This window comes from Bubalus bubalis, chromosome 4 (genome assembly GCF_019923935.1).
Source record: "Bubalus bubalis isolate 160015118507 breed Murrah chromosome 4, NDDB_SH_1, whole genome shotgun sequence".
NCBI lineage: Eukaryota > Metazoa > Chordata > Mammalia > Artiodactyla > Bovidae > Bubalus > Bubalus bubalis.
In genome coordinates, this window is record NC_059160.1 from 73163621 (window position 1) to 73177626 (window position 14006).

At 38.2% G+C, this 14006-nt stretch overlaps 1 protein-coding gene across 5 annotated transcripts in view; it reads right to left on the reverse strand.

Moving 5' to 3' along the window:
* Positions 1–14006, reverse strand: part of GRIP1 (glutamate receptor interacting protein 1) — a 335998-nt gene that overhangs the window by 236188 nt on the left and 85804 nt on the right. For all 5 annotated transcript variants that reach the window (XM_025285057.3, XM_044941590.2, XM_044941589.2 and 2 more), the window contains exon 2: positions 4789–4869. In XM_025285057.3, the coding sequence (XP_025140842.1) occupies positions 4789–4869 (81 nt within the window). The remainder of the gene's footprint in view (positions 1–4788; positions 4870–14006) is intronic.

The window sequence follows — 14006 nt, forward strand, 5'->3', positions numbered from 1 at the left end:
ACTAGGCCTGACAATCAGAGGAAATGCCCTTCACCCACCTGAACAGTATTAGAGCTATAAAATCCTACTGTAAATGTCACTCTATATATCTGCTGTAATAATGAAAATTTAGACCAATGAAGCATCAAATTGTATGTTAACAAAGAGGAAAATGCTGAACAGAGAGGGCAGAACTTTAAAAAATTCCTGTCCTTCCCTCTTAATTCAAGGTTGCCAGTTTCTCTGTGGGGCCAAGGGCACTGTATTATTTTCTACACTTTGATTTTTCAGTAGGTGTTGATGCTTCCTCAGAGAAGGCAATGGCACCCCACACCAGTACTCTTGCCTGGAGAATCCCATGGATGGAGGAGCCTGGTGGGCTGCAGTCCATGGGGTCGCTAAGAGTCGGACACGACTGAGCAACTTCACTTTCACTTTTCACTTTCATGCATTGGAGAAGGAAACGGCAACCCACTCCAGTGTTCTTGCCTGGAGAATCCCAGGGATGGGGGAGCCTGGTGGGCTGCTGTCTATGGGGTCGCACAGAGTCGGACACGACTGAAATGACTTAGCAGCAGCAGCAATACTTCCTGGATGTATTCGAAACAGTGTATGTGTACATATCTTGGGCTGATTAACATTGCAGACTCTCAATCTGTACACCCTCTGCAAATACCCAAATGTGAGATACAAGAAAGATATATCATCTTTATCCTATTACGACCAAATTGATAAATGTCTTTTCTCATACTCTAGGAGAAAAAAAATTCTTACACAAAATTTTGAGGTCTCATTTTGGCTACAGAGTTAAGATAATTTTCCTGGGGCACCAAGACTTTGGAAGTGCAATAGATATGAACACTTGACTTCTTCCTGCTTTTGTGAATTGCCCCAAAGTCTTTGCCATGACAAAAATAAGCAAAGAAAGCCATCCTACCTGGAAAAAGGAGGTAAATCAAATAAATAATACATTAACTTTAGGCTTTCAGGTCTAGTGTGGTATCCTGTCTTTTTCGTGAACATTAGATAGACATGATTAAATAAGCCACAAATTATTGTAAAATGTGTTAAAACAAGAGTCTGCAATAATTTGGACAAACCCTCCACGTGGTCAAACTTTGATTCACCAGTAATCTTTCAAACAAAGGAAGATTAGACTGACAGATTTTTTAAAATAACCATAGATGTGGAATAGAATCTGCTAGTTCAAAATATTTGGAATTCATCTTTTCTTTGAAAAAGAATATGAGTAGAATATGAGTAGAAAAGGTTAAAATTTTTTTAACAGAATGTTAAATTTTAATCTAAATTTAAACTTTAGTGTCATAGAGACAGTAATGTCATTTCTTTTCCACTATTATCATTACTAAAAATTTTATAAAACGTTATGAAAGACCAAAAAATCTTTTTTTACTCATGATGCCATAAGAGACATGATTAAAATGACAAGTTCCCAAATAACATGAAAAATGCATTTCCCCTTTATCCAAAGCAAATGCATTTTGCTCCTAAGAGATGTTTAATTTATTCTCTTTTTTGAGAAGAGATAGCAGAGGGATGAAAGGATTTATAGTTAGAATTGTCATTTAATGAAAGACACATATTTGACTTGTGATTATAAAATAATTGCTGTAACAATTTCAAGTTTAGACAGCAGTAGTGAATTTTGATATGAATGAAAAACAAATTATATTTCTGTTAACATTCAAGGTTACTTCTCTGGGTCAGAATTATTAAAAGTTACCCTTTATTATGTCATGGGAATAGTGGAACCAATGTTAAGAAATCTTCTCTATGTGTATGTGTATGTGTACAAATATTTATTCCAGGAAGCATTAGGTTTCTATAGAATTAGTTTAAAAGAACAGCTTAATCTTTCATAAAAACTTTTATAAAGAACTTTAATATGCTTTCTACTACCTTATACTCTTCCTCCAGTCCCTCCATCAGAGAGAGTGCTCACATGAATGGTTAAATTCAATCACCATCATTGGCTCACTGGGAAGAAATGTGAGCAAAAGCCACAGTTCCTTTACAGTTTCAGCTTCTGAGTGTTTGCTTACTCCCTAGCAATTGGGGCACCAAAATGGCCCCAGGACTGCACTTGCCCTGAGAAATGCCTTTTACTGAGAAGATCCAGGGGCTAGTAGAGGATCCAAGCCTTTTTAAAGGTCTCTTTCAGTTCGCTGGTACCTTTTTTGTCTAGACACATCTCTCCTTGCCACTAGGGTGGTAATGATACTCTTGAGGGAAGTAAGGTTGGGAGGTGAGCACAGAAGAACAAAGGCTGTAAACGTGTACTTTGCTCTGTTAGCTCTCTGGTGTTGACCTTAATTTATCAGGAGGACACCTTGGGATTTTTTCAGCAAATAATAAAGAGGGTGCATTTTCCAGGTCTCTGTGCATTTCTCTCTTTTGCAGTCTCTCTCTCTCACACCAGAACAAGAATTAACAAGTATTTTTAAGTAAGACAGTAGAAGTTTAGAACTCCAATTGTCAGAACTCAGTCAAGAAGCAGTTTCCAAGAAGTTCCTAAATTTTCTCCGTAAGATGTAACAGGGAGTCATAATCACCTACTAACCACTTTGGTTTCTTAGCCTTCTGGCTGGTGAACTCCTTTTTCTCTTGAACTGTTCTAAATAATTAAGAGGATTTTGAAGATGTCCAACCCTTTTAGCTGATACCTTTTAAGAAAGAACAAAAGTGTGTTTGTTCATATTCAAACTCCAGGAAAATAACCCCTGATGCTATTAAAAAAAAAAAAAAGGTTCCTTGATTTCAGTGACTTTAAAATTGATATAAGGGACTTCCCTAGGGGGTCCAGTGGTTTAGATTCTGCTTCCAGTACAGAAGGTGCAGGTTCCATCCCAGGTTGGAGAACTAAGATCCCATGTGCTGTATGGCACAGCCAGAAAACAAAAGCAAACAAACAAAAAAAACCTACCAATTAAAAAAAAACAGACATAAGGAAGAACAAAAGGAAAAAATCTATTATGAAGAATCACTGTGTGTCATGAACCAAGGATTGTAATTAACAACTTCTGTGTACCTAACATGTAACTTTAAAAACTACTTACTGATTTTAAGGTAAAGCCTGGCCCATAAACCTGTGTTGTAATTTAGTATGTAACACTGGAAAACCCATGAAAGGAAAATATGAGACTAGTTCAGGGCTTCCCTTATGGCTCAGATGGTAAAGAATCCACCTGCAATGCAGGAGAGCCTGGTTTGATCCCTGTCTCTGGAAGACCCCCTGGAGAAGGGAATGGCTACCCACTCCAGCATTCTAGCCTAGAGAATCCCATGAACAGATAAGCCTAACGGGCTACAGTCCATGGGATCACAAAGAGTCAGACACAACTGAATGACCAAGCACGCATACACACAGTCAGTGCTTTTGTTTAGTACCATATAAAGTGGAAAGGACAGTGGGAAGTCTCTTTACCCCTCCCAGCAGAGGATTACTGAGTACCAGCTAATTAGAGAAGCTGAAAAGGAATTGATGGATAACTGGCATTCTTGAATTTCAAACTTTCAGGACTTCCTTATTGCTGACAAGGAGAAAGCAGAGAAGATGGCCCATAGCTGATTGCAGTAGTTTTTCTAAACATGACCAGCACTAAGAATGAAATTTTATAGGTTGGAATAGAAGAAATCTCAGCACTGGGTGAAGCCATATAATTAGAGGCTTCAAATTACTTTAGAATCTTCAAAGCACAAAAACAAGGATATGGATCATTCACAATATGCCTCTTTATAAGCCACGTACTTTCATAATAAATCAAAGTCTTCGTAATAAGAAAAAATAACTACAGGTAGTTCTTATAAATAATAATTATGAACAGGGCAGAAACTGGACTTGTCTTGCTCTTTGCTCAAGTGGAAAATTCTCCCTTTACTGACAGATTTGCCAAAGCATCCAATTTAATGTTCGAAACACTGCTTTGTTTTATCTTGAGTTGTCAAACTACTGCACTCTAAGATCCTGCCACTAAACTTTAGCTGTACTCAGTTTACTTGTATTTAATATAGACAGACATTATTTTTGATACTAAGTGTACTATAGTTTTGATACTCAATGTACTTATGCTTTTAACACTTCTCTTAAGGACAGTTGCTACCATAAGAGGTTTTCCATGAATCACCTAATTCAGATAAAGATTGAATAATATCTTCAATTTCCTTCCTACATTTATTTTAGAATGTGTGTCATTCACAAATTCAAAATTTCAAACTATGGACGTTTGGAGGTAAAGACATTTGAAGATATTTCTTCAAAATGTTTTGTGGAGGAAAAAAGGTATTATATATTGTATTACAAGAAACCTCATCACAGCTTCCTAAAGAAACAAAGTCCCAGAATTTTACAAGAATTGCTCAGTGGAAGTAAATCCAAGTTCAAAGAGACAAGAAGAAAGGAGTAATTTGTTATTCAGCATATATATGATCTGCCACAGCAATTTTGAACCACTTTGTTTGGCTGGGTTTGCTTTAGTAAAGGGATAGATGCTGCTGTGAGAATCATTCCCTGAAAACAGAGGTGAAAGTAAGTCAATGAGTGACAGCTGATATAAATTCAAGTCATTTTACAAAGGATTTGCACACAAGATGAATTTTCATAAGTTGGCAAGCTTTTCCAGAATCTTGCTTTCATGAATGTTTTTTGAACAAATTGTATAGAAGGCAGTCTCCATTCTATGAGATAGCATTGCCTTTTTTTTTTTTTTAAACCAAGTTGGAACTACTCAGGTCACCAAATAACAGGGATCAAAAGTAAAACAGCTGAAAAATCCAACAGTCTGGTCTAACCTGGGATGCTCTGTCTCCTCACAGCCAATGCTCCATCAGGCGGCTTTGTCTGGCTGGCGGATTTAGTGTAGGGACTCTCATCTGCAAAGGTACAATGAAGGCTTTGGTTAATTTCCATCCAGTTTCTACTGTAGTGAAGGTCTTTCAATGGATTGCAATCCTTCTGCCAGAGACAGGTGGTATGGTATGGTAGAAAGAGTCTGTAGACCTGGGTCCTAAACTGGGTTTAGCCATGGGACTTGGTCAAGTCATTTAACTATGCTCTGAACATCAGTTTCCTCCCCTATGAAAGAGGGATATGCATTTGCACCCATCTCTGAGGATCGTCAGGATCAAGCTATAATGCACACGAAGGCATAGAATGGTAAGAAGTGTGTAAAAACAGTACACAGATGATTTGCCTGTCACCTATATTCATTGATAAATAAATATCCATGAATATCAGTAACAGGAAGACAAAGAAGGAATAAAATGGCTCAGTGGGCACTAAGAATAAGCTAGTAGAAGAACAAAGGAAAGGAAAAGAAATATTATATTTCAGAGAAGCAGATGACAGAGTATTAGTATTGCAGGGGAATAAAGACACACAGAATTAGTGGGTTCCTACTGAAAGTATGAATGGGAAATTTTCCAGTGGAAAATAAAGAGAAAGGGACATTCAGAGTAAGACCACAGAAGCTAGGTTAAAAATAGAGAAGGAAAGATGGCTTGGGAAAAGAAGACACATATTGCATGAGCTGATTTGCCCTCTTAGAAAGAGATGGAAATAACTTGGAGAACCAGAGAAAGAGTAACTGAAGAGACAGAAGGACTAAAGCTCAGTGTATCTGTGACAGTTAGTCAAGAAGCTGAATGAGCAAAACACTAGGTGAAAAAACCATACAAGTGATAGATCCATCAAATTCTAAGTAAAATGATTTTTTTTAATCTAGGAAAGGATTTAGTCTGACTTGGAATATAGGAGTAATGATCCAGGATGGCAAATATTAGGGTGAAATGGAAAGGAAATATTCTTTTTAGTCGGCATAGGACATTTGTATAGAGTAAAAGAGATGTCTGAGTGACATTAAATATTTTCAAGCATAGGATGTATACAGCCTGAGTAGATATAATGTACAATAATTACCTAGTAGATCTACTCAAGCTAGATGACCCAAAGGTTACTTCTGGCCATACTCTCAGGTTGCTTTGTTGTTGTTGTAACAAGAAATCATTAAAGGATTAAAAACAGCATTATATTATATATGCAAACTATTAAATATAACAAGGATTTAATTCAGTAACAAGCTCTTGTCATCTGAAAACATTAACTCTCCCAACTAAGTAGTTCATGTTGCAAAATTGAGGAACTCAACTCCTCTTTAGGATGTACTTCTGGTTGAAATGATTCATGATTTCTTCATAAAACTAACAAGGTCTTTGTAAGCAATGACAAAAAGGAAAGATTAACACTACTGTAAGCTACAATTAATTTAAAAAATGGCAGTCATGCTGTTTCATGTTTATATTCCATTTGTCACACAATTCTTTATATCCTTCCAACCATAAAGACAAACTACCAATGTTCAGATATCAGTACAATCAACAGTATCTCTTTTGCTTATGAAGCAATATCCCAGATCTCTGACTCTTCTCTTTGTAAATGCAATTTTGAGGATAAACACAAACCACAAAACAAAATGCCTGCCTTATATTGCAAAAGTCTTCGCCATTCCATGCCCACCTGCGTATCTGAACTCTTTTCTCACAATATTGACTTAATAACCAGGCCATATGCTTCACCAAACTTACTATATGCTAAAATCTGGATTCTTTATAAAACCAATTTAAAAATGTATTTCTTTTCATTATCTAAAGCTTTGAAACCATGTATTTGAATACAGAGCACTGAGTCAGGAGATACAGACCACTACAATCAGTTTCAGGGACAGCATCTTGGAAGCCTAAAGGCTTTCTCAAGTTTTCAATTTGTCTAGACTCTAGCCAGTTAAAGTCTTGAGTTGAATCCAGTGTTGGACTTCCTTACGGGGCAGTAAGAGATCTGACCAGCAGACTCTGGGGTGCTTTGTATTTGATGCTCTATTTTAAGGAGCTATGTCTTTAGAAAGTTACCTAGTTTGCATTATAGAAGTAGTCAACCCTGGCAAAACTGTTTTCTTACTTATATTGGAGAACATTTCCTTGATTTAGAGCTGAAATAGTCTAGTTATGCACATCCTTAAAAGGTTGAAACTGAATTATAGATGGCCACCTGGCCAGCCTCTGCTTATCCATTGCCCAGCCCCTGACCGCACTCCAGTGTTAAGACCGTCCTTATCGAGCACAGATGAAAGTAAACAATTACCTAGAAGCCAAAATTTGCATTGATTGAAGGATCAGACCAAAATAAGTTCGATATTATATAAGAATAGGTTTCTGAAGTCAGTCAGGATGAAGGCAATAATTCCTAATGCAAATGAGGCAGAATCTTGGCAGCCTTCATCAGGAGAGTTAAGGTGAGCACAGCAACAGAGCAGCATGGCACCTTTTAACATTTTTTTTTCTTTTTTTAATTTTATTTTATTTTATTTTTAAACTTTACAAAATTGTATTAGTTTTGCCAAATTATTTTTAAAGAAAATTTTCCTAGGAACATCTGTTTAATTTAAACCCCTAGGAGGTATCATAGGTCTTTTATAGAAACCTACCCATCAGAGAATGGGCATCAGTTCTCTTGATGTGATTTATTCCAAGTCAAATCTTGACTCAAACTTTGAAAATAGAAATGGAGGGAAGACACTGAATGAATCAGTGGCTGATACCTCCGTAATAATAGGTTGGTACCAATGTAATCGTGGCTTCAGACTGTGAATTTTAAATCATTAGTACTAGGCTCAAACACATATTTATTAATCAAAATAGGAACCATTACAATCAAAACATTTTTGCCGAAGAGAAACAAGTTTGCCTATTCTTGTAGTGTAAAAATTGGTGTCCTGGGATTCCAGAACTCTTGGAAAGCATTTTCTGCCTCTTGCTGGCTGTGGAAGCATTTTCCCTGCAAAATGCTGTCAAGATGCTAGAAGAAGTGGTAGTCAGTTGCCAAGAGGTCAGGTGAATATAGTCAAATAGGCGAACCATCGTGGACTAATTTGTTCAACTTTTGAAGCGTTGCTTGCGTGATGTGCAGTTGGGCACTGTAGTGGAGAAGAATTGGGCCCATTCTGTTGACCAATTCCGGCTGCAGGCATTGCAGTTTTTGGTGCATGTCATTGATTTGCTGAGCACACTTCTCAGATCTAATGGTTTTGCCGGGATTCAGAATGCTGCAGTGGATCAGACCGGCAGCAGATCACTGAATAGTGACCATGACCTTTTTTTTGGTGCATGTTTGGCTTTCAGAAGTGCTTCTTCTTGGTTCATCCATTGAGCTAATCATTGCCAGTTGTCCTGTAAAATCCACTTTTCATTGCATGTCACAATTCAATCAAGAAATGGTTTGTTGTTGTTGCACAGAATAAGAGAAAAAAAATTTTTTTGTCTAACACCATTTCCATAGTTTAATAAGTCATTAGCACAAAAACATAAAGCAAGAAATGCACATTAAAATGATATATAATATAACCACATTTAAGAGTGGATTGTAATATCAAACGACAAAGTTCAACAATGCAAAACCGCAATTACTTTTGCACGAACCAAATACAATGGAATATTACTCAGCCATAAAAAGAAAAGAAATAGTGCCATTTGCAGAGATGAGGATGGACCTGGAAATTTTCATACAGAGTGAAGCCAAACAAAGATAAATATAATCTGATATCACCTTTGTGGAATCTAATATAGGACACAAATGAGTCTACAAAACAGAAGGAGACTCACAGACTTGTGGTTGCCAACTCGGGGGATGGAGAGATGGACTGGGAGTCTGGAGTTAGTAGATGCACACTGTTACATTTAGAATGGATAAACAATAAGAGCTTACTGTATAGCACAGGGAACTATATCCAGTCTCCTGGGATAAACCATAATGGAAAAGAATATAAAATAAGAATGTTCATATGTTTATAAATGAGTCACTTGGCTGTACAACAGAAATTAGAGCAACATTATAAAGCAACTATATTTCAATTTAAAATGTAAAAAATAAAATAAATGCCAATACAATTAATTCACTGATGCTCAGTAAAGGGCTTAAAAGTTTCAGTGAATTACAAGATCTATGTTAATACTTTTCATTTATCAGGAAGACACTAAATAGGCTTTGAAGTTCCAACTAATTCCATAAGTGAATTAAAAAATAGGTGAAATAATAAAAAAGGAGTCAATCTACAGATAGTTCTAGGACAGTGCCCATCCTCTAGTATGCATTCATTAAACATCTGCTGATAGACAATTAAATTGTATTTAACTTTTCAAATTAGAGCATTTATTGTAAACAAGCAACCTGAAGAAAGTCAAACACTTGTTATTAACTAACCTCCCTCCTCCCTCTGATTTCTTTTTCTAGGTTTACACCTATTTGTTTTAAAGCCATATCACCATCTACTAGTTTTTAAGTATTGCCTTATTGCATGTTCAAAATTTGTGACTATTTATAAAAATAATATTGAAATATATTTCCTTTAATTTCCATTCAGACTACAGAAGGTTTATTGAGTAACCTTTAACATAATGCCTTTAAACAAAAGAATTCCAATTTTTATACCAGACTCCCCACCTTGACTTTATGGTTATTAACAAGGGATCCTTATGGAAAGTCGCTACAGGACAAAGGCATTCAGCAAGTGAGTCAACGTGGCAAGTAATCATCAAGGGCATCACATGGTATTGGCCTTTTAAAGAACAGTTGGCCTTTTAAAATGGCATCATAGCAGCTAGATAATCACTGTCACATATGATGGCTGCCCACTGTCACTGGTCATAACAAGAAAGAGCATGGGTCCCCTTTATGGTGACACCCCTAAGAGGCTAGGGAAAATGCCTTCCATTAAATGGAGAATGGACACTGTGACAGAGACAGAAAGGGCTTAGTCAAGCATATACTTAAAACAGAAGTTGAACGATGGGGGGACCATCTGTCCCTCCAATTCCTCCTAATTCGACCAGTCTCCTTATGTACTAAACACAGGAGGGGCAAACACAGATCATTTGTTTTGATTACATGTTCCAAGTGAAGCTGGTATTTACAAACGTGGCAAGCAAACAGCAGGCACCCAAGAAGCAGGGCTTCATTCTGCATCATGACCAAAGCTCAGGTTGGAGCTGGGAGAATCCCCTCTTGAGGAATGGACTCATGTCCCCTCATGTTCTTGTAACCTTGAACGGTTGCCTAGCATCAAATACCACCCATGTGTAATCAGGCTAGTCCTTGTCCCCATCTTCTACCTCTCCCATTCTGAGTCTGGGCTTCTTCCCAGAGGAACCAGATATGACTATGGTTTTAAGAATCTCTAGCTGTGTTCAGGGCTTTGTTGAAAAAAATTTTAATTTCCTTTGGCTGAGACTAATCAGCCTATGCTAAACAATTTCTAACAACTAATTATGCACAATCGAGGCACCTGCTAAGCCAGCAGATCCCTCAACTTCTTGATTAGGGAAAAAAAGAGGCATTTTGTGCAATTACACATTATGACCATTTCCTAGCAGCAGGGAGACAGCCAGCTCATGCCACAACGCTCATGTACATCGTTAAGAGCAGGGGAGAAAACTGTTTTTCGTGATTGAACAAAATGACTTCCACTATGAAGGAAGTAATGTGTCCATGGAATTTGATTGCATTTCACAAATTTTAGTGCCTACTATGTGCGAGGGCTTCCCGGGTAGCTCGGCAGATAAAGAATCTTCCTGCAATGCAGGAGACCTCGGTTTGATCCTGGGTTGGGAAGTTCCCCTGGAATAGGGGATAGGGTACCCACTGCAGTGTTCTTGGGCTTCCTTGGTAGCTCAGACAGTAAAAAATCCGCCTGCAATGTGGGAGACCTGGGTTTGATCCCTGGGTTGGGAATATTCCTTGGAAGAGGGCATGGCAATCCACTCCAGTATTCCTGTCTGGAGAATCCCTATGGACAGAGGAGCCTGGTGGGCTACAGTCCATGGGGTCTCAACGAGTTGAATACAACTGAGTGACTAAGCACAGCACATGTGCAAACTAAGAAAGTGGATATACGACAATGAGACTTTAAGTGGAATGGTGATGGAGGAATCCTTATTACTTCCCAGGATTGAGACTGGAGCATATACTTCATTAGCTGAGGAGAGAAATAGGCAAGGGCTTACGGTACTGGTGGAGGTGGGAACAGGAGGAGAAAGGAAGCTACATCGCGATGAATTAATGCAGAATTTTTCAATCAGAAAAATCAAGAAACAAGCGATGTTAATTGCCAGTTAACCTGGAAGTTTTGTGTGATGTGGAACCATAATCTTTTCAGTATTTGGGTTCTGTGAACATCTTACTCCAGCCCAGCAGGAATATATTATAGGTTGGCTGTTTCTCTCTTTCTCTTTTTTAAAGTTTAATCAACATGGTCTTGATAGAAAAGACAAAATAGTATAAGGAAGAAAAATTACAGCACTGTGCATCTAAAACAGGACAAACCAAATAAAAAACTAACAAAATATATTTTAAAAATTTGCCTGGTGCCTCAGATAGCAAAGAATCTGCCTGCTAATGCAGGAGACACAAGTTCGATCCCTGGATTGGGAAGATCCCCTGGAGAAGGGAATGGCAACTCACTCCAGTATTCTTGCCTGGAGAATCCCATGGATAGAGGAGACTGGTGGGCTACAGTCCAGGGGATCACAAAAAGTCAGATATGTCTGAGTGACTAACACACACACACGCACAGACACAAATCTATAAAAAAAAATTTTTAAAGAAATAATTCATCACATTCATTTGGGTTATATTGAATAGGCATACATTGTTAACATTTGAAAATCAGTTACTGCAATTCAGAAAATTTCACAGAATGAAGGAGATAAACAGAACTACTATCACAAAAGATTCAGAAAAAGCATTTGATAAAATTCAAGATATATTCATGATATAAAACTCAAAGAAGCATCTTTACTCTTGAAAACAGTTGATAAACTGTGGCCCTAAGACAGTGCAGCTCATCCTTGGTATAAAATGGGAGTACACTGCACAGAGCTACAGACATTTATTTGCATTTCATCTCCGGTTGCTTTTTGGCTCCATTGTCAGTTTCGTAGTAGAAACCGAGATTGACAATGGAGCCAAAAAGCAGCCAGAGATAATATGTTTCTCTCTTTTTGACATCAGACCTCTAGTTCAGTTTGCTGCCTTGCTGGTTTGATGGCTTACTCGAAAATTTAAGCAAGATTTCCTGAGGGCTGGCTGGCACAAGGTTTTGATCACAGACCTTAATCCTGTCTTTCTCCACTTATCAAAACAAGATATAACTACAAGCATAGGGTCCTGCATAATTTAAAGAAATGCAAACAGAATCATATGGCCAAATATCCTTCTGCAATCTGAAACAGTTCTTAATCCCTGATTAAAATGACCCTGTTTTTCTAGGGCAAATGAAATGTACACCCTTAATCTTCCCTAGAGTCAGAGGATTCTGGGTGCTACATAGGCTTTAGCGCTATTGCTTTGGCATGAATTCTTGAGAATGAATTGACTTCATTTCCTTCCCTAATGGGATAAAGTGATCCACACAACTAGGTTTAAAGCAGAAGGGAGCAAGAATGATCTGAGCTTGAAGGTAGGAGGCAGAAGGTAGCATGTTTTTCCATCACAGTCTCTTTCCTATTAGGAGATGATTTCCTCTCTCCAACCTTCTATTTCCTCCTCTCTTTGGTCATTTGTTTTGTCTGCACAGCTTCATTGTCTATCCTTGACTCAGCAGGTTTCCTTACACCTAGGTACTTTATATTCTTAAAGGGGAGCAGGTCTTTTGATTTTGAACATGAAAAAAAAACAGTCATTCAACAGAACAAATTATTTTTAAAAACGAATGTCTGGTGGTTTCTTCACAATGACAGAATGTCCTCTAAAATTATATTAATCACAGTCACATCACCATCTCAGGAATTCAATATTACAGCTAAAAAGAATACCAACCATACACCCGTATTGCTACTGGCCTGTGTTATAAGACCATCTGTCTCCTTCACTGCTCCATTATCCAACACCTTGTTACTCAAAATGAGGTTCACAGATGAGGGCATTGGCATTACCTAGGAGCTTATCCGAAGGCAATGGCACCCCACTCCAGTACTCTTGCCTGGAAAATCCCATGGACAGAGGGGTCGCTGAGAGTCGGACACGACTGAGCGACTTCACTTTCACTTTTCACTTTCATGCATTGGAGAAGGAAATGGCAACCCACTCCAGTGTTCTTGCCTGGAGAATCCCAGGGGTGGCGGAGCCTGGTGGGCTGCCGTCTATGGGGTCGCACAGAGTCGGACATGACTGCAGCGACTTAGCAGCAGCAGTAGCAGGAGCTTATCAGAAATGGAGAATCTCAGACCTCATTCAGACCTACGCAATCAGAGCCTACATTTAATGAAATCTCCAGATGATCTCTACACACGTTAAAGTTTGGTATTGTGTGCTAAGTCGCTTCAGTCATGTCCGACTCCTTGTGACCCTATGGACTGTAGCCCGCGAGGCTCCACAGTCCTTGAAATTCTTCAGGCAAGAATACTGAAGTGGGTTGCCATTTCCTTCTCCATGGGATCTTCCTGATCAGGGATTGAACCTGCGTCTCTTAAGTCTCCTACATTGGCAGGAGGGTTCTTTACCACTAGCAGAAGTTTGGAAAGATCTCTTCTAATTGATTTGAAAAACAGCAAAGGCACAGGTAGTGAGGATCCATCTGTGCTGCTCCCTGGCTGCGTCACTGGCAGCCCACAAAGAAGCTGGCAAAATGGCTTCTATATTCTCCCTAGACCTCAAATACCAGAATTATCAAACTGCTTATGGAATGAATTCCTCAAATGAAAGTGAAAACTTCTCCAAGGCTATGGTTTTGAGTGAATTTCATCTTCTCCAGATCCACTTTAAACTCTTTAACAGTCCTAACATGGCTGATTTACAGGGGTATCTGGATACATCTAAGGTCAGATTATCTGGAGAAGTTGATTGATTGTAATAATAATAATTAGTCAATTTACACCTTAAAATGGAGACAGAAAATAGCATTGAGTTCCTACCCCCAAGCTAGTAAAGAACAGCTGAAAATGAAAACTCATATCCCACCTTGAAG